We start from the raw sequence: 27390 nt of genomic DNA on the forward strand, positions 1-27390 counted from the left end.
TTTCAGGAACCACTCACAAAGTTAGAGAACGGGCATGACGGTGATGAGATGCAGGACGGAAAAAATTATGCAGTCAAAGACATCGCCTCACGTGGATGGATATTCACAGGCCAACAATCCTTGTCCATGATCGCTCACAGGTCACGGATGGAGAACAATTAGGCATTTGCCACGTCGACGAGAGCTATCGAGCTACATTGGTTGACACTCTTCTTGCCGTTGAATGGGCCCGTCCAAGCTATCATGCAAAAGTATCCATTGTACGCTTCTCACTAAACACCCGACCCATTCACGCCCAAGCATTCATTCAGACCGTCTCGATGGCTTTGGTAGCCTCTGGCTTTTCAGGCTCAGCACGGTGACTGATCACTGTATGCGTGGTCTCGTCGATCTCGATCTCGCGTTGATAGACAGCCACTTCGTCTGCGTCGCCGAAGATTGCGGCAACCTCTTCGAGTGGCATACCTCGAGTATCCGGGAAAAAGATCCAGATCACAACTCCGCCGATACTGCCTGGAATGATGAATGCGAGGTAGAACTTCCATCCAATGTTGCTATTACTGTGTCAGAGATACGCAAAAAGCGCCGGAGTGAGCATCACGGGATGGGCCTTACGCGAATGCCGTGGGCGCCGACTGCAACCAGACAATGTTCATCAGGGAGATCATCGCAACGCCCAGTGAGACTCCTTTGGCGCGAAGGTGGGTCGGAAAGATTTCTCCCAGGTAGGAAAATTGTGTCCCATCCAGACATAAGCCGTAGAAGACCTAGACGGCGGAAGTCAGTCAGCAATGATTTTGTTCTCGCCATTTCAAGGATGCGTAAATCACCCACCTGGAAGACAAAGAACATTGCAACTGCAGCTTGCAGGGCACTCTCATTGTCCGACGGTACAAAGTTGGCCACGAGGGCGGCTTCTACGATCAGCGTGGCCATACATCCCAGGACCCCAAAAGCGATGTATTTGTTTCGGGGGAACAAGTCGACAAGGAAAATGGCCATAGCATTTAGACCAAGTGCAAACGTCAGCCATGCAGCAGGATACAGGAGCTGCTTGACTTGACTGAAGCCCAGGGTGGCGTAGAGAGTTGGGCCATAATCTGGACACTGTGTCAGGGATGGACTGGACTAATCTGGATGAAGAGACCACAGGATTCTTACTGTTGATAACCAAAACTCCCGAGCATTGGACAATACCCGTTGTACCCAGAGCAAGGAGGCACCTCTTGCGGTACGAAGGCTTCCGAATCATATGCATCCACGAGCTTCCCAGTGTTCGATCGATTGCGATCTGCTTGTTGATTTGATAGTACTCGGTACTGGCAAAAGTATCATCCGGGTCGCCTGGTGACGAGTGAAGCTTCTTGAGAATCTCCTTGGCTTCCTCATGGCGGTCTTTCATCACCAGCCAGCGCGGAGACTCGGGGATCCAATACAAACCGGCAAGGAGCATCAAGGGCCAAGCACATTGAAGGGCCAGAGGTGGACGCCATGTCTTGCTGCCTCCATCCCAGAAATAAAAGCCAAAGCCAACCCAGCCCTGAACTGTATAACCAAACAGGAGGCAGACAGCGTGGATGTCGACGAGACCGCCTCGAAGGTCTACCGGTACGACTTCGTTCATCCAGATCTGATTGATGTGAGAATATTGCACGCAGAGACACAGGACAGGACAATATCCTCACGGGTACGGCGGCAAGAATCATGAATGCGCCGGCACCTGCAATGAACCGGAAGAAGATGAACTCGCCAATGTTGGTACTTCCGGCAAGAAAGGCGCCGGATATTACGCAGAGGATCGCCGACTGCAGGCTGGGTGGTTAGACGCAAGAGAATACTGACATTGGTACACTCACAGCGGCGATGCCCCATTTCCGGCCCCAGCGATCGGAGATGTAGGGAAGAATCAAGGTGCCAATAACGCCGCCGGTCTGGAAGAGGCCGTTCATGGTGGAAATCAGGTCGGTGCCATTGTTCCTGGTGGCTAGGTCAAAGTACTCGATGAACGAGGGTTGACCTAGGGTTGTACCTATGATACTAGCTGTGTATCCATAGGTCATGGACCCGAGGCCTAGGAAGCACAGGATGAGGATGTTGTAGGGATTGATCTTGTTTCTCTTGATGCCTTCGCGATGCATGTTGGGCGTGGGCTTCTTTGTGTTTCAAGTTGCATTTGGTACAGATTGCCAGTGGCCCGCTTAAGTACTACTACGTCAATCGTCGCCGCGGTTGTTCGATGTCAGGTGTTTCTGACTCAAGCTAGACCCCGCTCGTCGTCCACAAAGATTGCCGAGTTAGTATGGGGGATGTATGGGGTAAACATTCCGCTGAAGCGACCTTTTGCATTAGCGGGGTCGACCGAAGGGTCAGTTCCCGAAAAAGCCGTTGGATTGCAAATCAGGACTGACTCGATGGGCAGTCGACATGCCGAGGATTGTTAGACTTTTGTCCGGGGAACTGATGCTGCATCGAACTAGAGGACTTTAGAGAATAAAGGAAATACTAACACTGGACGAATGCTCTTTGGGACTCGAGCTTCAAACGTCTCCGATTTGAGCAAGCAATGGTCCACCGATTCAAGACCTTGAGACGAGTTGGCCCGGCTTGCAGGACTTTTGTATGCTGGCACCCAGCTGACCGCGAAGGGCAAGCCATAGGTTTGTCGTCTCTGAGAATACCTTAGCACCAGGCCTGGGTTTCGGGCTTCCAGTAGATACACCTGCCGGGTCATGTGCTCGCTGTACTGTACTCCCGTAGAAAGGTGCCGATTCTTGAAGGGTGTTTCAAAATGGTCGACAATCCGTTTTTAACCACGCTGGCGATGGCCGACAAATGGTTACCTACACGGAGGAGTCTCTTTGCAGGTTCCGAGATGGTCTTCTGATCGAAGGGCGAAAATCTGTGCGCTTCTCATAGCCTCTTTTCGGCTCATGAAGGAAATTTGTAGATCCGTACTGTTGGCTTAGGTGACGAGGTGAGCGGTGAGTGGGTGAGTACCGGGGTGAGCCAACAGTTGGCTTATTAGCCGAATCAGCCTCCAGTGCAAGTAAGAAACATCATGGCTTGGCTGAGGTGAACCAATTATTACGGCGAAGCACACGGCATCTCGCAGGTAACTGTGGCTCACACTTGTCGGTTGATTCAGGGCCATCTCGCCATGAAAGAAGACTCAAGCGGGACAGAGTCTAGCCTCATTGCTTGAAGCGATCTTCATCATGGGTATATATATGGGGCCATGGAAGGCTTTCTTCCTGGGACATTCGAGTCTCGAAACACAATACTCTCTTAGTCGTGTCCGAAACAATCAGAACAAGCATCTGCTCGATCGTTACCAAAACAGTCATGGAATACCCACCACATTCCGGCTACAACTTCACTCAAACCATTCACAATGATATATATCCCGCTATCGACCCTACCAAGTCCGACCTCTCTCAACCAGGAAAGGTAGTGCTAATTACTGGATCCGGTCGCGGCATTGGCCGGTCCGTCGCATTACGATACGCCGAGAGTGGTGTTGCCTGCATTGTCGTCTGCGCACGGAGTGCTTCCGAACTGGATGAGGTAGAGCAGAGCATCAAAAAGATCAATCCGCACGTCAGAGTCAGTAAACAGGCCGTCGATGTTACTGCCGAGAGCTCAGTCGTCTCGATGGCCGAAACAGTCAGACAGGAGGAAGGCAGGCTTGATGTCCTGATCAACAATGCAGGCATGACCAACAAATGGGCACCAATCGCAGATGGCGACACCGACATGTGGTTCAAGACTTGGGACCTGCATATCAAGGGCACATACCTGATGTTGAAGTCGTTTCTTCCCTTGCTGGTGGATACAGCGAAGACTCAAGGTGTTACGGTAGACGTCATCAACACAACCACAATTGCAGCTCATTTCGCCATGCCAGGCGGCTCAGCATACCATGCTTCCAAGTTTGCACTCATCAGACTTTCCGAATTTGTCGTGTCAGAGTATGAAGGGCAGGGAGTCAACTGCTTGTCTCTACATCCGGGTGGTGTTCCGACGGGGATCGCGAAGGATCTAGGTCCGCTCGTGGAGGCTGGTGAGTTTCTTCCAAACTTGATGGCAACGTCTTCGAATGACAAGCTGACACTGATAATAGCAATGATAGATACCCCGGAGCTCTGTGCTGGTTTCGCGGTGTGGCTTACCAAAGGGCAAAGAGCATGGCTGAATGGGCGATACGTAAGTGCGACCTGGGATGTTGATGAATTGCTAGCGAAGAAAGATGAAATTGTCAAGCAAGATAAATTGAAGTTGCGTATGGTGGTGTGATACTGTACATCCAGAAACTCGACCACGTTCGAGGAACCGCGAGGTGTGCTGGGAAGGCACGTGCAAGGCTGAATCTTGGCAGGAGAAGGACTGCCGAACGAACTCTTTCGCTTCCATGGAATAGATTATCCTCTCAAGCTCAAAACATGGCAATCATTGTGCAGGAGGCCATCAGGTCCACATGAACGTCTCTTTCGTTACGCAACTAGGCGGTTGCCTGGGTACGGTACTTGTATCTATCGGCCGAGTCGCGCTGGATGCATGTTCACTAATCGTCTTTGTCGGTGGAGCCATTTAGAAATTGAGCTCCATGATTGATAAGATACCCTCCAGTTTCGGTTGTGTATAATTGTATAGATCCAGAGAAGACATGCTGCACTCTGGTATGTTACCTAAGCTATGCCGGCACTGGACGATTCGGGCAATAGTACTGGGCAGCGAGAGTGGAGACACCGGAGAGAGGCCGTGCTCAGGACAACACTACCGACTATATAAGGCTCTCGCCATGCGACGAACCGTCTCGTACACAAGGCTTCAGTCTACCATTTGAAGCGCGAAGAAGATCACGCATCGCTATGCCTAAAGTTCTACTCACCGGCGCCAATGGCTTTCTGGCCACGCACATCCTCAAAGACCTTGTCGAGGTAAGTCGACGTGCACTGCACCGCTCTTTCCTCCCTTGCCAGGCCTCAAGAGCTACTCTGAACAGTAACAGGGCTCTTTCGATGTCGTAGGGACAGTAAGATCCCAGGTCAAAGCCGACGATGTCTTCTCTGCCCATCCGGAGTTCGCTTCCAAGAATGTCAAACTGGTTGCTGTCCCTGACATGTCGAAAGCCGGTGCCTATGACAAGATCTTCCAAGAGACCCAGTTCGACTACATCATTCACACGGCGGCGCCTGTTCCTGATGGGGCGGGAACAGATTTTGACAGAGATTTTCTCGGTCCTGCTGTCCAAGGGTGAGTTACACGAGTGTCCTGAAAGCAGCGAAAGATATTGTATGTGGCTTATTCAAAATAGCAATTTGGAGCTTCTCCGGGCGGCACAGAAGTATCTGAAGACTTTGAAGCATTTGACTTTTACTGGCAGTGTTGTCACCGTTCAGAGCCCAATGGAGCCGTATGACGGAAAAGTGTTGACGAGCAAGGATTGGAACGCGGTATGTTATCCAATGGCGGACGCTGCGACGTGGAAGAATGGCTGTAGAAAAGCGGCACCGATGGCTGATCAGTGATTGTCCCTTGAGCGCAGGTCGATCCAGACGTTGCCCGTAAGATGCAACATCCGGGAGCGAGCTACATTATCTCGAAGACCCTGGCGGAGAAGGCGCTTTGGAATTTTGTTGAGACCGAGAAGCCAGCGTTTACGGTGTGTGTGCTTTCAGTGTGAGTTGCCACCTCTCTTTTCGCTGCTTACCACCCCTGTGTGTGGTATTGACGGCTGAATGTTGTTCGACTTGTGCAGGCCACTGATCATCGGCCCCCCTCTCCAACGTCTCGACCAGCACGCCTTCAGCAAGGGCCGCACAAACCTGACATCCGATCTATTCTACAACACGTTCCTCAAGCCAGTCACTGGCTCAGAAGCTAGTCCCGGGCAGCCATTGTACACTGCATACATCGACGTTCGCGATTGCGCAGCCCTGCATGTCCAGTCTCTAACCAAAGGCACCGAGAAGAATAGACGAATCATCATGGCGAGCCCAGAACCTTTCTTCGCTAAGGATGTTCTAGAGATCCTTGGTCAGAGATTTCCGGAGATGAAGCGATGGGCCTCAGTGCAGGCTGCGAGTATTGTCGCCAACAAGGAGCAGGACACTGAGCATCCGGTCAAGGTGGACGATGCGGAAGCTAGGGCCGTGTTTGGAAAGGGGATCTACAGGTCGCTGAGGGAGACGGTGATCGACACTGCGTTGAAATTGCTGGAGATTGAATGAACGACAGGTCCTGGGCTCTGTAGTAAGAGGGCAGACAGACGTGGTACTGAAGAAAGACACCCTCGCTTATGTCTCGTCTGAACAGGAAAGCCATGGCCACGATCGATCGATCTATCTCGTCCAAAATACAACTTAACCCAGGACCATACTATGGTCAGTCTCTCCATGGATTAGTTGAGCCAGAATGGTGCTGAGTTTCCTTGCAACGTCCCAATAGCTAAATTTGCCTGGGCATATCGGCAAGCGTCGAGCTGAGTATGCAATACTATATCACGTGTGACATGCCGCAATGAAATACGACCAGTGGCTTTTACGCATGAGTAATGTTTCAACAAGAGGCACAGTCTGTGTGAGTGAGTGTTGGAAGGGCCGAAGGCGAAGGGTCCAGGTTCGTTTATGAATGAAGAGCTTGCATTATGAATCACTTGCTCACCAATTCTGTGACTATCATGGATCTTATGAACGCAAAACACAGTTCATCTGGTCGTACGGGGGATAGAACGGGCAGTATGCAAATGGAACTTTGAGATATCTGGGGTTTGAGATCGTGTGGCTCTCTGTGGTTCTGTCTCTTGTCTGCCTCTCATGCCCAAGTTTCAGCACCTGGCTAGATATATACACAATCTGGCAGTATCAGAAGCCATGTTTCCGAACATCCGGGAGTCCCAGTGATTGAGACGGATTTCACCCGTACCAGTGCCATTTGCGCTGCATTGGCCCAGTTCCGACGAGGCTACGCGAGGCTGAGTATTGATATAGCTGTCTTGGTGTTGACGGCACTGTAGCGCGAGTAGCGGTCTAGGTCAAGTTGATTCATCTATGCTATTTGGCCAGCTTTCACCTAGCTGGGAATATGTAGTTGGGAGATGGCGGCACAGCATCAATTTGTCACCGGCTTCAGGCCAATATTGGGCAGTGTTCATGTCGCTTACATATTCAAGCCAAGTCATTTCACCCAGAGATGCATCTTAGAAATTGAGATAACGTTACTACGTAACGAGTTTCTCACGGAAAGGTACAACCATGTGATCAACATGGGAAAGGACATGATTCATGTAGAATCCTCCAAGTGCTGTACAGTGTCTTCCCGAAAACAGACTTCATATAATGCAAATCGTGCTCTCATTTCGAACACGGCCCTCTGAGCCCCAATAGTATTCGCCTAGCGGATTCTGATTGTCCCCCGGAGGCTCCTTGATCTCGTTGACTTCGTCTTCCCAGATATTGAGGATTTTCGTGATACCCACTCTTTGGTACCGAATGCCATGGTCTCCATCCGTGGCTTGGAGAAGAAGGCACCACAAGTGCCTTTCGTCTTGCAGCGCGGGAAGGCAAAACACCTGGCTATCTGCATCGAATACAGACGGAGCGCTTGCAGGGCTGTCCAGATAAACAATCTCGTTCAGCTTGCTGGAGGGAACACCGTTTTTCACCAGTCGCCAAAAATATCGATTGGTTACGTCCATTAGCTTAGTATTGTCAGGCTTTCGTGTGGGAGTCTTCGAAGTTCCAAAACGCAACACCATTGCGATCACGCAGCTGGCCAAGACAAACGTTATCCACGGAAGCCTTTGGCCGCTCAGTAATTTCCAGAACAACATGCTGAGCAAAACTGTGGTTGCGAGGAAGAGTGCTGGAGCAAGCGAGACAATGCTAAAAGCATGCCACTGCGCATTCTGGTAAGCATGTAACGCTGTGCAGTGATGTTGCTAAGTCACTTACATCGACCTTGTAACCAAGAAAAGAGCAAGATTCAGAACGTGCTGTATCATTTGCACGGTCCACCAGTTGGACCTTTCGCAATACTCCCTTCACAACCAAATACCCGTCGGTCACTAGACCAAACTTATCGTCCGGTGTGCGGTAGGTCAGACGCACGACCTGTACCTGAATGAGGAGACCTTTGTCTGTGGTCTCTGGAAACGTTACACCACGTTCTGTCTCGACCGAGGCCCAGGAAAATGTTGGAGCCCGCTTTTCCGCCGGTCTGGTGTTCTCAAAAGGTTGAGACTGGACGTTGTCGAGGTCGTTGACGTGCCACAGGAGTTGGCTAGCCAGATAATTCTGCCACAGACCTGCTAGATAGGTGTCATCAGAGCGCTGTGCGTCTAAGGTCGACTTCATCATCCTGGCGATCCCCGATAGTGCGATGAGTCGGTCTCTCTTTTCGGTAAGCTCCATTCTCGTATACTGCTCGACGACGCGCTTCCAAATCTCGTACAGAAAGAACTTCGGATCCAATTCGTCCATTTCGACTGAGCCTTGCCAGCTTCCCAATCCATACTCATTGGCGAGTCTTGTCTCCATTAAAGATCTGCCAACTTGTACACTGATGCCTTTGAGACGTGCTTGGTCTATCAGCTCACCTCCGCGCATTTGAAAATGAGGAAGATCTCCAGGACGGCATTCTGCTCGGTCCATCTCCCGGCATTCAAATGCGATTTGATCATTGCACCAGTGGATCACCCGAGGTGCTAATAGCCGCTCCTGTAGCACCCACGAGCGCTTATTGGCAGGAGCGTTTTCCACCTTCTCGTCCCAGAATTCAAGGTCAGATATAGTGCACTCGACCGTCGGCTGCGAAGTGACGCTGAGGTCTTCCGTCTTCACGTAAACAGTGTCCACCCATTTCCTCTTCTGATCTCGCGATCGAAAGAGGCCTTCGGAGTTGTCCATGGCCGCAGTGGCTGATATGTTGCAGAAGGAGTGTGTATAGACCTGGTCCATCACAGAGGATTCGTAGAGCCAATCCTTGTCGCTATCTTGCAAGATGCACAAGGCGTCTATCCAGATCCACCGGACCTCTTTCAACTCGCACGCGAACCGGATTGCATCTTGAAATGTACAAGGCAAATCTCTCACCAGTATTGCCTCCTGGAACTCCGGCAGTTTGTCTTCCGTGAGCTTGGTGAAAGGCTTGTTTCCCCAACGATGACTTAGTGTGACATAGCGGCCTTCAAATTGAGGATCGGCAATCTTCTTCTCGCCTATCTTCGATGATACAAGCCGAACGGCTTTTGTCTTATTCTGAGAATCACGCATAAAGCGTACGTCGATCAGACGCGTCGGATACCATGGTAATTTGGCGGAAGATTGCTGTACACATCCGGGGTGCTGAGCAGCACATTGCTCAATCCATTCACGAGCCATCTTGATGACCGGCGGGTCAGATGTATGAGCACTGATGGGAGCCTCGGATAGGTGGTCGAAGTCACTAGCTTCTTGAGGAGTCAGTGCCCGTATGTTGCAGGACGAGGGAAGGTAGTGTTAGCAAGAAGAGCCCACCATTCTCTTGTAAGACAAAGTTGGCAATAGATTGGCGAGTCTCTGTAATCTGAAAGCTAAGTCGGTAGGTGCGTGGCCGCCGTGGGATGGAGCGTAAAGAAGCCGATAGAAATTGGCTTTGGGTAATGGCCTTCTCTTTGCGACTGGGCGTTTTCAAACCCAATGCCTTTAGTCTATCGTAAATGACGCGACATAGATAGCATTCAGATTCCTTTGCCGAGGCTCTGACATGGTCTTCCTTGTCATGGTGCCAAAAGCTTAGCTGCAACTGTGACACCGCGGAGTCTCGACGGCCCTTGTGGCCAGAGAGCATATCCTCGCAGACTTTGCAGACCATTTCTCCCAGCTTTGATGTTCTTGGAGGCAGTTAGGGAAGCTCTGAGGTCGAAGACGGGGGCAGTGCTCTCCAGCTCTTTAGTATGCGAACCGAGTTCAGTGGGGTGAGCTCAGCCGCAAACACCCCTGCTGGCCTTGCCGAAGCAGACGGCGCCTCGAGGGCTCACTAGGCGCTCTCCTGCACCTATCACTCCGCCCGGTGCTCCAAGCCCCCGGAGGTGGTTGCGCCTTCTTCAGCTTCCACCTATAGTACCTCAGGACGTTTCATAATCTCAGGTAGTGTGCCAGGGATTCGGCAGACCCCCTGTGGCCGGGGAGCGGGCTAGGTCTGGCGTATTGCATCCAAAGTTCCTTCGCGTGCAACCGACAAATTCTGGCCCATCAGCCTTCACATGCTTGCCCTCGAGTACTATATCAGCACCGCGGTGCTTGCACCTGGCACTTTGGTAGCGAGCAAGTTCGAAAATGTGATTCACAGACTATAAGTACTTGGAGTTCTGCCTGCTCAGCGCAAGTGTCCAGATGCCCTGACACACTCGAGCCAGCACAACCCTCGCTTCATCATGTCGGCATTTGAGCTCCCAAAGCCTTACCCTAGAGTGCAAGTCAGAATACCGGCGAATGTCACACGCGAACAGTTACTGTCCTTCATTCCCTTCAAGAATTGGCTTGAAACTTTGCAAAAATCCTTGTCATTGCAGTCCACACAACATCATCCTTTCCACAAAATGGAGGAGCGTTATACCCTGCGCCAGATCGATGTGCATGCGGTGGAATACTTCGGTAGTCGCATAGGGTTCGTCCTGATGGAGACCATTGTCCAGAATGACGCAGACTCGAGGCCTTTGCCCGGAATCGTCTTTCTCCGAGGCGGCAGTGTAGCCATCCTTATGATACTTCGGCCGCTAGGAGACAGCACTGATCGCTGGGTGATAATGACACAACAGCCGCGCATCCCGGCGGGAAGTCTTCGATTCTTCGAGATTCCGGCGGGAATGATTGACGAGGAGGGCACTTTCGTGGGTGCAGCTGCCACCGAAATCCGAGAGGAGACAGGCATTAAGGTCCCAAAGCACGAGCTTATGGACATGACGGAGCTGGCCTTGAAGAACTCCAAGAATGTGGAACCGCACCTGAAAAAAGCCATGTACCCGAGCCCTGGAGGCTGCGACGAGTTCATTGCACTCTTCCTGTGGGAAAGGAGGATGTCTTTGAGGGAGATAAAGGAACTCGAAGGCAAGCTGACGGGGAACGCCAAAGACCGAGAGAAAATCGAGGTCAAGCTGGTCAAATATGAGGACTTGTGGAGAGAAGGAGCGAGGGACGCCAAAACCCTCGCTGCCTGGGCATTGTACGAGAACCTGACGAGAGATGGATCGTTGAAATAAGCTACAGTACGTTGTAGACAGCGACGTCTGCCTATAGCCTATCCGATGATCTCAAGCGGGTACCCAATTCGCCAAGCACATTTGACAGCCCTTGGTCTTTCCAGCACTGTAACTCATGGTCGCTGGTGACCCAAATCATGCCCATCATACCGGCAGCATTTGCGCTGGCCCCATGGAAGGTTGCTTTCCTGCGAGGGATGACCATGAGCCACCTCGTCGTTAGCACGACGTTGTGCGGGTAGTATTGAACCCCATCATTTTTTGAGCGTTTCTTTCCGGAAAAGGCGTCTTCAAGGAGCTCCTGGTAGACCCCAACAAGCGGAATCGACCCTCCCTCCGTCGATCGCGGTCCCCCATTTGGTATTCGCCTCAAGAAGTGTCTGAAAGGCACTTTTTCCTTCTTGGTGTCTCTGTCCGGAAACAAGGTGAACCCTCCCGAACAAGGTATGACTTGCATATGCTTATGCAGCCGGCTACAGCCTGCCTCGTTTCCACAGTTGAACATGACAAAATAATCTTGCTCTAGGTTCTGCAGGACTGTCCAAGCCGCCGAAAAGTCGTGCACGTCCAAAATTTCCGTCTGTCGCTTAAAGGAGTCCCGCGTGAGGATGAGAAATTGCGGGCGAAAGACACAAAAGCGGTTCAGCACCAGCAGATGTGTGCTGGAGACTTCTGCGACTTTAAGCAGGGGGTCGGCGTCCACGAGGTCGCTACCCGGCCCGAATTTTGGCAACTGCTCAAGTCCATCTTCGGTTGAGGCATTGGTGGTGGATGGCTTGGAAGCTAATGCTGGGCAGATGCAAAATTCAAACTTCTCAGTCTCAATAAAAGTACTCTCTGAGAGCTGCAAGAGGGGGGCTGAGTTGTACTCACCTGAAAACCTTCGTCAACGAGATTGATGACAGTCTCTGGGCCGTAGAGAACGATGTTCCTGGCGACAAGATCGTCGAAGGCTGAAAGAATGTTGTCGTGGGCAAACATCTCGTCGAGAGACCACAAGGTGAGAGAAGATGACCACTAGAATTTCGTTTCGCTAGCTTATCAAGCGAAACCTCGTGCTCGTGCTCGTTTGAGTGGTTGCTGTGTTACGATTGTGGCCGACGCTCTAGGCGAGCTGGCAGTTGGCATTTCCGGGAGGCTGATGATGGCTGCATCGCCAACCCCGGTGCCCCAGTCTAAGCCAACCAATTCCCAATGGTGATCGCCTCCTGTCACCAGGCGGTAGGGGTCCCAGAAAATCAGCCTTACTCCTCCGTAGTACGGTACTATGTACTCTGGCACTCTGGCAAGCACCGGGTAGGCGTGTGGTGCCGAAGCGTCGGCACACTACGCGTAGTTGGGTTGAGCTAATGCATGCCAGTCCGCCCCTCGTCACTGTAGCTCACCAACCGGTCCGAGTACATGTGCCAGGTCAGCTTTTTGTTGAAGCTCACTTCTGTTCTGTATTACACAGAACTCTTGGAAGTGTTTCAGCTCGGGAAAGCATCCAATGTTCAATGTTCTCCCAAAGCCACTGCGACAGCAATCCGGCCAGGCCAAGCATACAATACGCTAGCGCAAGCCTTGAAGCCTTTTCCACGAGCGATGTTTATTACTCCTAATGTTCAAGTCTGGATGCCACCAGTATCTGCATTACCGCGGTGGTTTCAGCTGCCCAGTGTGATAACGAAGACGACGGGGCTGATATGGAGCCCGCCTTTTTCCATCATGACAGGAACATCGCAAACATTTGATCTGCCTCCTGATACTCTGAGTTGCCCATCGACCTTCAGGACCGTCACCTGCGAAGATCCCACTTTTGCCATCATCGGCCTTACACTACTCACACCACTCGAGCCGCATGACGGCGAGGATGGATCGGCAAAGCTTTCTCCACGCAGCGGCAGCGGCACGGGTCATGACTTTCCCCTCTGACCCACCCGGCGATCCACGCAACCTAGACCAGGTTATAGCGCGAATGGAAGACTTGACCCGCAGATCCAAAGGCAGGGTGACTCTGTTCCTGGGGCCCGCAGTCTCGACTTTCACGCCAACACAGCTACCGATGTGGAACAATTTTGTGGAATTGCTCTGGACATCGGCTTTGGCTGTTGCCACCAACGAAGTGGCTAGCACTGGTAGGCCTCCAGCTCTGACCGAAGGCGGCAACTTCTGCTAAACTTTGAACAGTGTCCGAAGGACTTCAAGCCTATCTGCAATCTGCAAAATCGATGGTACCAAACTATCTAGTCACGGACGTCATTTCGCGGCGCCTGGGACAGGAATATTTGCAAGTATTGGATGCTTTCAAAGCAGAAATGTTGGAGGATGGATCGGTGGCTACCAATGAGATTCACCGGTGGACTGCCAGATGTCTCTCGTCGGGCGAGGTGGCCGCGGTCGTGACTACTAATTTCGACGACTATCTGGAGGAGGCTCTTCGAACACTTCCCTCCAATCATTACAAGATCACAGGAGATCCGCACCTGGATGGCACCGAGATTTCTGCTCGGCTACCCCTGGTGTCTTCGACCAAAAGATTGGTCTTGATTGTGAATGGAGCGAAGTCGTTCGCATTCGTGCGAACCCTGATGCCGCAATTGGGCAACGGCAGAGTGACTTTTCTTTTCAAGCTGCACGGCTCGTGCTACGATCCTCCGAGTTGCATCGACACACGGTTACAACGGGCCCAAGGCCTCCCTTCCTTCGCCACGGATGTCCTTGACACACTATTGAGCAGGACAACTTGGGTGGTCGCAGGGTTCAGCGGTAGCGATATGAACGACAACCTTGATTATTTACGTTTCTTATCGAACAAGAAAAAGGCATCCATTGTGTGGATGGCCTACCCTGGCGGCGCATTTGAGTCCTCAGTGCCCAGGCTTACGGAAAAACTGAATCAAGCAGAAAACTCGCCGCTCGGACTTTATCTCCTGCATGGAGCTTTCCTTGGGGATAAGACCTCGGGAAAGGACAGATTTCCGCGTTTCGAGCAGAAAATAGCGAGATGGACAGAAGGCCTTGGACAGTCCTGGTGCAAGCTCCTAATGATAGATATTGTAGCCCTTTTCGAAGAGAAGAGCGGTCGCAAAGCCAATCCCGAGTTTTTGCAAGCATTGAACCAAGGGCTTTCGCCGAGGCAAGATTGGAACACAATTTTGGAAGAAATGGATCTGAAGAAGCAGCTGCAGCAGGTAAGCTTCGACTACTGGGTCCTCGATAAGAGTACTAACAAACTCGCAGCATGTCCCTGCTAGAAGCTGTTCTCAGGTCTGGGCACTGGTGGACTCACTCCTCACAAACAAGGACGAGCTCGACATGGACGTCAAGCGGCAAATCTGCAAGGAACTTGATCACCATCTAGTTGACCTCAGGACGATCAGCAGGGATCTCGAGACTGCGGCCTTTCTTAACGAGCCACCTCAGCTCCACGCTCAGACGTGGGTTTTGAGTGCACTCAGTGGACTGGTGATGCTGCTAGCAGGGCATCCCGATCCAGCCCGAACGGCATTCGAAACCTCAAGCGGTGTGGCTTGGGTTGTGGGTGACTACGAGAGCTATGGCTTGCTCGAGAACATCCTGCGGGTCATGTTGCGACACGAGAGCCGATCAAGCGAGGGGCAAGGGATCGTACGGGAGCCTGCAATCCATACGAAACGGTTGCTGGCTTTCAGCCCTTCGATGGACAATGTCAACTCGAAGATGAATCGATTCGGAGTTCCCCCTCAGAATTACATGCGAGCCATACTACATCGATCTCTGCTCTTTGCGGACGGCATGGCTGTGCCGGCCAATACGATCAGTAACTCAACAGTCTTCGTGGAAGAGGTGCTTTTCCAAGGCGAACGCGACCAGATCAACACCACGTACATGAGGCATGTGTTCCCAATACTTCCCCTGTCCCTGAAAAACTCTCGACGGAAGCTACAATCCTACCGTGATACAAGGAGGGAAGGGTACATCTTTGAATCCATTCATGAAGGACACATCGCGCAACTGGACGACTACTTTTCCAATCCCGAAAATGAGGACCAAATTATCTACTATGACGAGGACTCCGTTAGCATGGACTATGGCAAGTACCTCAGGATGCTCCTCGATCCTCGTCACCGAGATGTGACTGTGAAACACCTGGTACAGCTTTGGGATCGTCTGCACGCAAGCGGCACTCATCAAGATATGGCTCGCTCCTCGGCAGCAGAGCAAGCGGCCCTCGACCTGGTTGCATCTTTAAGCCAGCTGGCACAGTTCCTTCCCGAGGCGATTTTCCGATCACCGCTCTACAAGTTCGCCGATCTATTCGATGAAGCCAGTGACAGAGATAGTATAGAGAGCTTCTTGACCACCTTGAAAGTCACTCGGAAAGAAGCCCGAGATGAGCTCCTAAGTGCGCGAGACCGCATCATCGAGAAACCCTGGCTTTACGGGCCATTTTGTCACGAATTGTTCGATAGTCCTTACACCGCGAATCTGGTCTTCGATTATGCTTCTCGGACAGAAAGTGAGACGTTGATCTTCCTAGAACAGGAAGAATACCCATCATGGGAATTCATGTCCACCGTCTGCCAGTTGACGGATGCCTCGACTAGAGTGGCCACTTCTGCCGCGTCTCAGGCGAGCCACAAATATTCCTCGCTGCTGCTTAGCCAAGCCACCGAAGAGACGTTGCTCAATGCACGGGGTGATCTGGCGTCTCTTCGCAAAAAGATCCTGACCAACTCCAAGCTTTCAGAGAATGACATCGCACAGATGAAAAGTGTCATGACTTGGTTCGAGAGTCGGTCTTTGGTACTCCCCGAGGCCCAAGTCAACCAAATTGTCAATCTCGAGCCTGCTATCCTTGAAGCTGCCAAACGCCTACTGACTCGTTGTGTTTTCATTGTCAGGAAAGGCCAACCATTGCCTCCAATGTATGTGGAGGCTCAAGTCACTTTCCCCGGCCTTCTGGCCCTGCGACATCAGAAAGCCGGCTGATGAGAGTGGTTCAACCAACAAAGTACTAGTAGGGACCAAGTTGGATGATTGGTGGTAAGATGGCATTGGCTGTTCTGCACCAGTATCCTGAACAGACGATGGAGAGAGCAACCAATCGCCGAGTTCATTGACAACCAAAGCGGATCCATCATATCGAGAGTTAAGACGAAGAAAATTGGTCCCAGAGGAGTTTGCTCATGTTGCCTAGATACTACGATCTCATAGGTAAATCGTGTAATGAATCGGTTGACCGGGGTGCAAAACAGCTGCCGCTTGAATCGTCGAAGCAGCAGTCAGACCTCGCATTCAACAGGAGGCCCTCCTGCCACAAAAACTGCCGTTGTTGTTGTTTGTTGTCGAATGGCACCATAGCGTCAAGCAGTTGCGCCTCACATTGTACAGGAGGCCCTCCTGCTACACAAATTGTGCTTGCTGCTGTCTGTCGTCGAATGCCACCAAGTGGACGCTGAGATTCTGGAGCAACTGCTGTTGCGCCGGGTTCCTTAGAACGATGGTCGAAATCGCAAATGATAATCACATTCCCTGATCTACCAGCCTTGCTACGCAAGGGAGACATTGTGGCCGAAGCGGCCAGCGGTGAAGCTTCTATTCTGTACATCTTCTCAAGGGCAATCGAGTGTTTCTATCGGGCCGCCTGCTGATCAACGCCGAGCGCAGTGCATCGTTGCAAGAACTACTCCATCTCTCCCAGGCTCTTTGTTTGATTTCCACAACCGCCATTCGCTCACAAATTTCATCTGGATCCTGAAGCACCGACCGATGCGCCTTGTCTGCCCTCCTGACTCTGCATAAGCGGTACAGAATCGGCATCCGTTGCCTCCGTGTTACCTAAAGGGTCGATGGAGACATCTTCATCGTCGAAAGGCGCTTCATCTTCCTGGTCATCATCCCTTTTCCGCAGCTTGGTACGTGCTTCATCTCTCATCTTTTTGATTTTCAGATAGTTGTAGCTCGCGATACTGCAGATTGTGACAATCAGTCCACTGATATTCACCATCGACAGTTCGTCATGGAACACTATTCCCGCAGCACTGATGGTGACCACTTCTTTGAAAATGCCACAAATGCTGAGTGTGACAACACTCGTCCGCTGGAGCAGAGTGAACTCGCTAGCAATCATACAGAAAGCTAGACATCCAGGGACGAAGAGCAGAAGTAGTGCCTTCAGGAGCCCTTGCGTGCTCACCAGCATGTGGATTCCTGTTATGACAGCAGCAGGAGTCTCGGAGAGACAGGCGATGATTGTCAATGAGACAAACATGATTGGTGACAGGAAGAAAAGCGTTGCAAAAGGATTCGAGGTTGCTGGATGTCGTAGGAGGAGGATCTGAGTTAACGCCCACCTGAACCCGGAGAAGAATGATGCGGACATGGCCAAAGCGAAGCCAAGCGCGTGGAATGCGGTCTCACCCGCAACCATCATGAGGACGCCAGTTGTCATGGCGAGAATAATGAGGATAAGTTTCATGGACATCTTCTCCAGTCGGAAGAGGAATGCGAATGCTAGGACAAAAATCAAGACCGAAGATTTACACATGGTGTAGAAGGTGAGGGTTATGTATCGAAGAGAGGTATTTCCGAGGCCGATATCAAGTGATGTGGTTGTCCCCGTTGGAACAAGTCGGGTGAAATAGAATAAAGGCGTCACCAATGGGTTTTGAGGATGAGATTCGCCTCGACTCGTTGGTGGCTGTGGTAGGGATGGTCGGAAAGATGGGAAGATGAGAAGGATGATGGATGCCAGACAAAATTGCACCAGCATGTGTAGAGAGGTCGCAAACAGCGGAAAGTGGAAGTCGAGGTGGTCTGAAGAGAACATCATCTTGTTGTACTGCCAGTGCCCTTTAGTCGACGCAATTACAAGCCCAGAACAGTACACTCACAATGGATATGGCCAGAGAGAAGAAATACCACAAGCCAATGAGGCCGGCATTGATCAGAAGTCGATGCAGAACACTCTTGTCTGCTTCCTCGACGTCGTCTTTGGAAATGACTGCGGTGCCTGCGATACGGGAATCCAGGCCATGACGCCGTCTCTTTCTTTTCAGGTATTCTTTCCTCTCGTGTTTGCTACGACCTGTCTCTTCATCACCATCCCAGTCGGGATCCGAGTCCAGCGCGCTAAGTTCGTGTTCTTCTGATTCCGACATGGAAGATCCTGCCTCATCGTCTGAGCGTTCGCTCTTGCTTTCGGACACGGAACCAGTACCTCGACGTTTGTATTTACGGCGTGGGTTGATGAACAGAAAGTTGTCTTCTCCAGAAGTCGGCGGCGCGGCAGAAGAAGGCCGTTGGACGCGATCCCCGTAGGGAGGCGATGCCATGTGAAAGGAAGAGCGCGATTATAATGAGGACATGGAGTTTCCACGGATGAGCAAAGTCGACTAGGAAGGAGCGTCCAGCGCAAGGACCCGATGAGGGAGCAAGGATCGTGTCTGAGGTTCAAGATGTCTCAAAATAAGCGAAGGAAGGAATTGCTGATCTTACATGTATGGTTGTGATTGTATGGATTGTATGAACAGGGGTGATGGGGGACATGTCAGCGATCAAATGTCACTGATTGCTGCCAGATTCACGAGGCGCCAAGCGCTAAGATGAGCCCTGTAGAACCCCGTTTGGGACGAAGCTGTTGCCGCCCTATGCTAACACTGGGCTTCCCCTGAGCTACAAAGACTTCTAGATATCCTGACACCTGCTTGAGGAAAACTCTTGGGAAAGGCCAGTCTTCGAAGGAGTCGCTGTTGCGATTCTCTGTACCTTGTCTACCTTAGGTACTATCTAGTATGAGTGTATATGCTACACTAATATTAAGGGGTGATACCACGAGAACATGAATGTCTTCGACCTTCTTTCTCCCGACTTCCATCTTTCTTTGGCAACCTCGAACTTCTTTGGCCATGGTCCTTCCAGTCAAAGCCTCTCCCCTCTTCAACTTCAGGCCTGCGCATTTCAGAAGGATGCACGCCCTCACGCAACACCTGGCGGCGGCACAAATTGCTGAATTTCGATCAAATTCCCATCCGGATCCTCCACCGTCAAAAACTGAGCGAACCCAATCAATGACTGGCCTTTGACGAGCAGATCACGCTTGGTCTGGTTCTTGGTGGCATACTCCCCAAAACCATACGCATTCTCAACCGACTTGATCCCCTCAGCACTTTGGCCAATGCCCTTGGTGATCTTGACACCATACTTTTTCATCCGCGCCTGGGCCTTCTCAAGGTTCGGCACGATAAGTCCAATGTGACTGAGAGTGTTAGGCCGCTGAGTAGTCGCCGTCAGGCCTTTGTCCTCGGAGTTGGCAAAGTACTGGAACTCAAGGAGGCCTGCGGCGTTGTTCTTGTCCCGGAGCATTTCTGCACCTGTTTGGTACCCGCTGCCGTTCCGCCCGCCCTGCGCATGGCCCATGTAGGCGACGCTGTAGAACGGGGTCAAGTCTGCCGTGAAGATGTGGCGCATTCCGAGTACTTTGCCATAGAAGTGTTTGCTGGCGGTGAGGTTCTTCACGATGAGGGATAGGTGGTTGATGGCGAATCCAACGGTCTCTTGGTCTGCGGGGCCATCGTTGCCGAGGTGCAAGAAGTCGGAGCTGTCTTGACGGGCTTCAAGTGAACAGGCGTGGGCACCGTAAATTGCCAAAGTGAAGCAGCTGGCGAGGAACTTGATGGCAACCATGGTGATGATGCTAACGTAGCGAATGTAACAAAAGTGACTGTTGGTCTCTGAACAAGTTGTCCTTTCTGGTCGAGAAACCACGTCTTGAAGGTACCATTTGCCTACCTTTTATAGATGGTCCTGGAGGCAGGAATCAGTCTTCATGCAGGTCCTGCGACATTCTTGATCGACAAAGCCAAGTGTAGGGCCACCCCCAAACGTGCCATGGCGCACTTATAGGGCTGGGTTGGGCATGTCGTGTCCACTATCACATCTCAGTCTCTGACTCTGCTAACTTGAAAAGAGCCCTGCTCCGGTCTTAGCTACTGACGGCGAGCTGAATCAAGGCTGGCTTCATGATGAGCAACGTCTAGCATAACCTCAACGCTCCGTACAATGAATGGATTGTAAAACTAAGGACCACGAGAGGTCTTGGGGGCCGCTCGGCAAGCTCGTATTCGACATAATTCCCTATCCTGGTAAGTGCATTGATACTAGCAGGTCCGAGCATGTGTATGTAAGCCTGCAAGGCTGAAGTGCGTTCCACTTAGGTAACCCGATGAGGCTCTTTGCTGCGCTCCGGGTATTCAAATCGAAACGTGGATCGACCTTAGGTATGCAGCCGATCATTTCTTACCAATTCCGCCCGAAGAAAATGACTAGTTCACAAAGGCTGCAAAACTACAAGATCGCTCACTTTGAAATCCTCTCGATCCGTATGTCGACTGATAAGACCGGTCTCAATCAAGAGACGTCAAAGACCGTACGCGCTCACGCGCCAGATACCTCGAACACGACTCGACAACTAATACCACATCTTTCTAGGATGATCAGGCAATAGCAGTGTCCCGCAGCTGCTGCCATGGGGGCCTGATCCGGCGATTGAGACACTTGAAGATTGCAAAGGAGTGCGGGCTGGTCATACTGCGGGAGTGTCTGATGCAGCCCGTGGCTCCCGCACGTACTACTACCGAAAGACTTTGCACAGACGATACGTACCAGAGCTTGTTCAAGTCATACGGTGCACTTAGGCTCTCATTCAATGAGGATTGGCAAGGTGTCGGCTATTGACCGCACTCCAGCCTCGGGAGAAGACGGACATATGCTGTCGTGGGGCTACAAGATTGACGAGAGAGAATCTTCCGGATCCGCAAAGCCCCATATCAAGTGCATACACACACTGTAGCGGATGAAGCCGCTCTCGATATACAGTACGAGAGTCTCCGTCGGATTTTCCATCGGCTCGCCTGCGACTACGAGGACCAGTACCTGTACTTTTTAGGTCGTACTCTAGCTCGAATAGCGGCAATCGTCGGCGAAACAAAACACTGATCGTCGCGGTCCGTCGAGATGCATACGCCAAAAGCCTTGGTCGTTGCATTCAAGGTCTGGGCAAGGCTGGGCGTACGACATATAACATATAATGCAGTGCTCGAGTGCTACAGTGTGTATGCAGTGCTACTCGTACTGGCCCGTCGGTCTCCTCCTTGTTGTTCACATGCACCACAATCCGGCCTTCTCCGCCGGGGGCTGATGAGTGGTGTGGGAAAGACCCCTGCAACTGGGGGCATACCCCAGCCTTGGTCTGCCATTTTACTGGTCAAACGAACCAAAAGCCCTGAGAAAGCATCCTTCAGTCGATCCTGCCGTCGAAGAAGGGTTGCATCAACGAGCAGAAGTTATGGTGCTCACGGTTCTGCCTCGTCTCGAGGCCAAGATGTACTGACACGATCGTGGACATCAACTTGGCCGCGGAGCATAGTACTCCTGCACGAAAACTAACGTCTGGGCAAAACAAGCCTTCCAGAAGCATTTCCAACCAAAAGACAACTTTGATAGCCGTAGGTCCATGCCGATCATGGGTATGCACGGCTATTGAATGGTAGTATGGACCGTTGCTCGTTGCAACATTGTTCCGACCTGGGTCAAGGTTGAAGTCTATATCAAACCCCCCTCTTCTCTTACTGACTCTCAATCCTACTCTGGCATCCAGCCATTTCGCCCGACACTTTTTCGTGGTCAGAGTCTTTTGCATCCGCCAGAAATGGGTGCTGCAAAGAAACCTGTCAACATTTTCAAGCTCAACCGGGGCGATGACCCAAAGGAAGTGCTTAACTGGAGGCTATGGTTCGCCGTCTTCTCCTTCGGTATTATGGGTGCAGCGAGAGGTATAGATGAAGGTCTGATCTCAGGGTACCATCACCACGATCTTGCGCGACGAACCTCGTGCTAATCTGCCGTATATCAGAACATTCAATACCAAGCACTTTCAGAACATTCTCCATCTCGATGAGCTCGACGATGTAACTTATGCCAATGTCAAGGGCAACGTCTCTGCCATGGTGCAGATTGGATCTGTTGCTGGCGCTCTCCTCGCTTTCCTCGTCGCCGACCGCATTGGCCGTCTGTGGGCCACCCGCCAGCTTTGCATCGTCTGGATTCTAGGCATCATCATCTTTCTGACCAACAATGGCCGTCTCGGTCAAGTCTATGCAGGCAGGTTCATTGCAGGCATCGGCGTAAGTTGTCCTCCATTTCGATCACCATACCACCAGCCCAAGACTCAAAGATCGTCACAAACATTGTGCCTATCGTCATGCTGACATGTTGCTTGAATACATGCAGATCGGAGAAACGACCGTGATAGCTCCAGTATACATTGCTGAGATATCACCCAAAGCCGTCCGTGGCCTCTGTACTTGCGTTTTTGCAGGTGCAGTTTACATCGGCATCATGCTTGCCTATTTCACCACATGGGGCAGCTCTCTCCATATCGACCAGTACACCGCAAACGCATGGGTCATACCGACCACGCTGCACATCATGTTCGCCGGAATCATCCTGATCCTGTCCTTCTTCAACTTCGAATCTCCTCGCTACCTGATCAAGTGCGGAAATGTTGAACACGCCATAAGAAATCTCGCTCGCGTTCGAGGTCTCCCATCAGACCACGAAGTCATCATCCACGAGATCCGCGACATCCAGCACCAGCTCGAAGAAGAGCAAGAAGCCACCATGGGCCAAGGCGTGTTTGGCATTCTCCGCGAGATGTTCTGCATGCCCAACAATGCATATCGCCTGTACCTTGGTCTCGGCGTTCAACTCCTCTCGCAATGGTCAGGCGCCGGCAGCATCACCATCTACGCCGCCGACTTTTTCGCTCTGCTCGGCACAAAAGGACAGAATGAGAAGCTCTTCGCAACTGCCATCTTCGGCGTGGTCAAATTCGTCGCGGCAATCATGTGCGCCTTGTTTCTAGTCGACGTTATCGGCAGAAAGCGTGCCCTGACAATCGGCATCAGCCTGCAAGCCCTTTCTATGGCCTACGTCGCTGCCTTCCTCACCGCCGTGCCGAATATCGAGGATGAGGGCTTCAAATTCAACTCGAGCCAAAAGCGCGCGAGCATCGGCGCTATCGTAATGATATATCTTTCGGGCTTTGGCTGGGCCATGGGATGGAACAGCATTCAATACCTTGTAAGCAATTCCAATCTCTCTGTTGCGAGACTTGTTGACTGACTTCTTGCTAGATCAACGCAGAAATCTACCCCTTGCGAATCCGAGCTCTTTCCAGCTCACTGGTAATGTGCTTCCACTTCGTCAACCAGTACGGAAACAGCAAGGCCGTCCCATCGATGCTGCTGAGTACGACTGATGGGGGTATGTCGGCAAAGGGCACATTCTGGTTCTTCTTCGCCATCACGGCGCTCGGGGGCGTATGGGTGTGGTTCACTATCCCCGAGACGGCAGGTTTGTCGCTCGAAGCTATGGACCGTCTGTTCAGTTTGCCGTGGTACAAGATTGGAATCCAGGGACGCAAGCATGCCGACATTCAGGTGCAGGCGGAAAGGGAGAGACAGCTTGCAGAGAAGCCTGGTGCTGCGGAGGTTGAGGTAATTGATTCGGACAAGAGGGTCTGAAATTGGTGAATACTGCGACAGCCCCTACAGGGAAATCTGCTCAGGGTCCGAGGAATCAGCTGGCTCGGACTCTTGGGACTGTCTGATATGAAAGGAGTCAGTGGTAGTCCAAGGGGAAAAAGGAAGGGGATGACCATAAGGCTGTACTAGGCCCGATTAGTAAAAGTCATACAGCCTTGGGCTTGCTTATCACGTGATGAGGCTCCGAAGTGTGAGGGCCGACTGATAATCCTCGACTTAAGCTGGAAGATGATGCTGATCATTGACCCAGCTCCAGTATTCTGGCAGGCGCTACTTCAAAGGGCCACTCAGTATGTATGCGTACACTGACCTTGACAAGCACCCGAAACTGGTGAAGCGGCCTCGCGCAGCGTTCTTCTCTTTACCATTTGTGAACAAATATCTGCGCCGGATCCTGCTCCACAAACTTATGATCGCGTACGGTATTCCTGATTGACGTCTCCAAGTCTGTCCAGCCTTGGGCCTGTCCCATGGAGCGAAGAATTTCGGCGCCTCTCTCGTTAGGCACTCGACGAGACATTCTCCTTCGTCCTCGTTGATGTCAGTTGTCCACTCTGCCTCTGGTCTGCAATTCTGCAGAATCCCCGTGATCGCCTTCCACGTGAACCGACGTCCGTATGCGAATATACGTTCGGACGAGATATCGAGCCTAGTCGCCGCCGCAACATGCAACATCGCCACATCCTCGACATCCACGAACCATTGTGGCGTGAGGCTGAAACTCGCAGACCTCGCGGCTTCCGGCCCGTTCACAAGGGACGCCGTGCTCGGGAAGCCCTGGTCCGTGGCGCTGACTATATTTCCGAACGTGGTGTCGACCAAGAGCTTGTTGAATCTCCAGGATGGCTTCGTTTCCCGTACAAAGTCCCACATGGCTCTTCCCTTTTTCGCGTTGGCAGCCATGACGATAAGGAACCCTCGATAAGTGGGGTCGGTCACGGCGTCGTCGTAGACCAGGCCAATTGCCTCTTCGTTGTAGTCAGACGCTGTGAGCGCTTCACGCACATTCACATGTGGCGTGGCCATCGCCCATGCGCTGCTGGTAACGACGACGGACTGAACGGCCGGGCAGCGACTCGCAGCTCGCAGTGACGCCAGTGCGATATCGACGGATTTGGAGATGTACGGCTCCGGCGTATTTTGGTTCGTGTCCAAGAGCGAAGTCGTGATGATCACTGAGACGACGGCTCTAGCCCGTATGATGGATTCCAATGCACCATCGTCGCCAATGTCAGCGACTTCGACCAGCGAGAACAAGCCGGGGTACTGAGTGTCAAAGAGGCGTTGCAGCCAGGCGTGCTGGTATAGCGAGCGAACTGTGCCGATAACGGTGTACCCATGCGAGAGGAAGCAAGAGGTGATGTTGCTGGATATGAATCCGTTGACAGCTGTAATCAAAACGGGACGAGCTTTGGGTGGAAGGGTAGACATTTCCGAATGTGCTGAGACAGTGCGGTCCGCAGCTGGACCTGAGTCTGACCAAGACGTTGTGGATTCTCGTGGCTTTATATTAGTATGTTTGAGACCATTTTTTGTGCCATTCAATAATGCGTGGTTTGCAGGCCGTCGCCATGACGGTAACAGCAGGAGAATCTTAGTAGACTGACAGGGCTGACTTGGACGCCTGTACCCTTGGGAGACCATGTAGACCCGCTCATACGGAGGAGATTGTTGCGTATGTCAGACTCGTTAAGTACCGCTCAGGTGCAGCTCGTATCTTGGCGCACCAACGGGCGTCGGCACGACGCAGATGGACTCAGAGATGTAGGGCTCCATGGTCAGTCGGATACTTACTGTAAGAGTCATCAAGCTAAGTATCATCGGCATCCGAGGTACTTAGACGGGCGGCAAATCGGACCCCTGGCTCGATCTTGCGCCACAATCCGAGTTGGATGCTGAGGTAAAGCCTGACTCTCAGTGTCCGACTCCAGCGGTACAGACTAAAGAGCGTTTGGGGCGAAGCTTGTTCTCGTCGAAATCGCTGTCAAGGCGCACTCGCAGTCGCCAGAATCGGCAGGGGCAATCCACACATCGACCTCATATCAGAGGAGATATCAGCACAGGCTGCGGTGGTGCGCCTTTGCTTGATTGTCGTGCGCATCAGGGCAACCTCTGTCTAATGGATAGAATGAAACTCCAATTTTCAACAAAAAACAGAAGAACACTGAAAACAAACTGGCTCAGGTTCAGAAAGACTTCACAGAATTGAAAGTCACATCGACTGAAATAGCGTCGCCCTATGCGTCAAGATAGGGATAGACATGGTTTCACCACGACCAACAGTCATTGAGCTTAGATGCACGCTCGCAGCCCGCATACAGTGACGGGTATGGTAAGCAATACCCTTGGTAAGGACATTGCTTAAGTCCTACTATTCTGCGGGAAATCCTTCGCATGAAGTGCGGGCCGGGAATATGCTGCCCACGAAATGGACGCACTGCTTACCAAGCGAGCAATGTAAGTGATCGGAAAGCATGTGCCTCCTTGGGAAGCAGCGTGCATCATTCATGCGTCGAAATGCGCTTCGTGTCCGCATCGTGCTTCGGTCCTGTTCGTGGTGTCTGTTTGAGCGGTGAGAGATTCTACGAGGGTTCGCCTGCAGTCACGAGTATTAGTCATCCAGGGAGCTGCCGGCAGTTGTGGTTTGCAAGCACATGCTTCAGGTGGTTGGCATTGACTAGGTACCTTGCGTTGCCTAGTCTGGGGAAAGCTCGAGTAAGTGCATGTGTTGCCAAGGTAGGTGCGGATGACCATGTAGGTAGTAAAGAGGCCGACGGCATCTCGTGTGCGAAGATGGTTGGACAAAGTGATGACGCATCACTCGATGTTCTAGGTCGCGCCTCTAGAGATGTATTTGTGACAGCGCGGAAGACAGGTGCTCCTCAGAGCCGGCAAAGTCGATGGAGCCGGAAAATACTTGAGCAAGTTGGGCTCCGAAGTGCGGTAGGCTACACATTAGTAGGTCTTGTTATGCAGGTGAGAGCCTTGGATGGATAGAAGATTGCAGATGGCTGCAAAAGGTCATCGCAGAAGCTTTACTGCAAGTGACTTCCCAGTGTGGTGCAACAGTGAATTTTGATACGTGGCCTTGGCGTGCGATTGACGTTTTCTCTATTTCTCCTACGATCGAGTTGCTGCTCTCATACAAGTAAAAACACACTGAGGACACCTTTTCATCAATCAAAGAGTCACCACTGTCGGTAATTCCGAGTCCCGAGTACCTGGTGCTGATGCTTCATGCTTGATACGAGCACCACCCCGAGCACCCCTCGATCTGTGCTTCCGAACTCTGTCTTCCCGTACCACTCCGCTATCTCTGACGTGCTTTTGGCTGAGAAGGCGGTCTGTCAATCGAAGCTTTCCGCGCGTTCTATTTACCTACTACTTGTCGACGTACTTGTAATCTTCTTGTAGGCCCTCTCCCAGGCGGTCGGCGACCTTATCTCATGTTCCTCCATCATCCGAGCTAAACGAAAGTCGTGTCCAATGTCTTTCCGCATCCACTTCTCTAGCTCTTGTTCCAGTCGCCCATGGATCCTTTTCTTTTTGAGTGATACGTCCGCATCGGTGGTGCATTTTCTG

General features: G+C 51.8%; 9 protein-coding genes across 9 annotated transcripts; 4 read left to right on the plus strand and 5 right to left on the minus strand.

Moving 5' to 3' along the window:
* Positions 1 to 142: 142 nt before the first annotated feature.
* On the minus strand, positions 143 to 2994 carry PV05_11332 (uncharacterized protein). The gene is made up of 6 exons (XM_013454808.1): positions 1857 to 2994; positions 1686 to 1805; positions 1162 to 1630; positions 835 to 1100; positions 616 to 767; positions 143 to 554 (listed from the first exon to the last, which is right to left on the minus strand). The coding sequence occupies exons 1-6, from the start codon at positions 2136 to 2138 to the stop codon at positions 308 to 310; spliced, it is 1536 nt and encodes a 511-aa protein (XP_013310262.1). The 5' UTR covers positions 2139 to 2994; the 3' UTR covers positions 143 to 307.
* A 348-nt stretch (positions 2995 to 3342) lies between these two features.
* On the plus strand, positions 3343 to 6230 carry PV05_11333 (uncharacterized protein; the record flags this gene model as incomplete). The annotated part of the gene is made up of 7 exons (XM_013454809.1): positions 3343 to 4060; positions 4121 to 4203; positions 4722 to 4937; positions 5009 to 5253; positions 5315 to 5453; positions 5570 to 5679; positions 5759 to 6230. 7 exons carry the CDS (start codon positions 3343 to 3345, stop codon positions 6228 to 6230), a joined length of 1983 nt encoding a protein of 660 aa, XP_013310263.1.
* A 1100-nt stretch (positions 6231 to 7330) lies between these two features.
* PV05_11334 (uncharacterized protein) lies at positions 7331 to 9852 on the minus strand (the record flags this gene model as incomplete). Its single annotated transcript, XM_013454810.1, has 3 exons — positions 7331 to 7897; positions 7953 to 9448; positions 9516 to 9852. The coding sequence occupies 3 exons, from the start codon at positions 9850 to 9852 to the stop codon at positions 7331 to 7333; spliced, it is 2400 nt and encodes a 799-aa protein (XP_013310264.1).
* Positions 9853 to 10243: 391 nt separating this feature from the next.
* On the plus strand, positions 10244 to 11239 carry PV05_11335 (uncharacterized protein; the record flags this gene model as incomplete). The annotated part of the gene is made up of 2 exons (XM_013454811.1): positions 10244 to 10318; positions 10361 to 11239. 2 exons carry the CDS (start codon positions 10244 to 10246, stop codon positions 11237 to 11239), a joined length of 954 nt encoding a protein of 317 aa, XP_013310265.1.
* Positions 11240 to 13079: 1840 nt separating this feature from the next.
* PV05_11336 (uncharacterized protein) lies at positions 13080 to 16192 on the plus strand (the record flags this gene model as incomplete). Its single annotated transcript, XM_013454812.1, has 3 exons — positions 13080 to 13356; positions 13409 to 14412; positions 14462 to 16192. The coding sequence occupies 3 exons, from the start codon at positions 13080 to 13082 to the stop codon at positions 16190 to 16192; spliced, it is 3012 nt and encodes a 1003-aa protein (XP_013310266.1).
* Positions 16193 to 16707: 515 nt separating this feature from the next.
* On the minus strand, positions 16708 to 18747 carry PV05_11337 (uncharacterized protein). The gene is made up of 2 exons (XM_013454813.1): positions 18097 to 18747; positions 16708 to 18044 (listed from the first exon to the last, which is right to left on the minus strand). Exons 1-2 carry the CDS (start codon positions 18535 to 18537, stop codon positions 16947 to 16949), a joined length of 1539 nt encoding a protein of 512 aa, XP_013310267.1. The 5' UTR covers positions 18538 to 18747; the 3' UTR covers positions 16708 to 16946.
* Positions 18748 to 19180: 433 nt separating this feature from the next.
* Positions 19181 to 20094, minus strand: PV05_11338 (uncharacterized protein; the record flags this gene model as incomplete). Its single annotated transcript, XM_013454814.1, has 3 exons — positions 19181 to 19898; positions 19994 to 20008; positions 20060 to 20094. 3 exons carry the CDS (start codon positions 20092 to 20094, stop codon positions 19181 to 19183), a joined length of 768 nt encoding a protein of 255 aa, XP_013310268.1.
* A 1660-nt stretch (positions 20095 to 21754) lies between these two features.
* Positions 21755 to 26129, minus strand: PV05_11339 (uncharacterized protein). Its single transcript, XM_013454815.1, has one exon. The coding sequence runs from the start codon at positions 25450 to 25452 to the stop codon at positions 24079 to 24081; it is 1374 nt and encodes a 457-aa protein (XP_013310269.1). The 5' UTR covers positions 25453 to 26129; the 3' UTR covers positions 21755 to 24078.
* PV05_11340 (uncharacterized protein) lies at positions 21820 to 24035 on the plus strand. The gene is made up of 4 exons (XM_013454816.1): positions 21820 to 22060; positions 22116 to 22386; positions 22493 to 23344; positions 23398 to 24035. Exons 1-4 carry the CDS (start codon positions 21912 to 21914, stop codon positions 23785 to 23787), a joined length of 1662 nt encoding a protein of 553 aa, XP_013310270.1. The 5' UTR covers positions 21820 to 21911; the 3' UTR covers positions 23788 to 24035.
* Positions 26130 to 27390: the final 1261 nt, after the last annotated feature.

The sequence above is a fragment of the Exophiala xenobiotica genome (assembly GCF_000835505.1).
Source record: "Exophiala xenobiotica strain CBS 118157 unplaced genomic scaffold supercont1.7, whole genome shotgun sequence".
In the NCBI taxonomy this organism is placed as follows: Eukaryota; Fungi; Ascomycota; class Eurotiomycetes; order Chaetothyriales; family Herpotrichiellaceae; genus Exophiala; species Exophiala xenobiotica.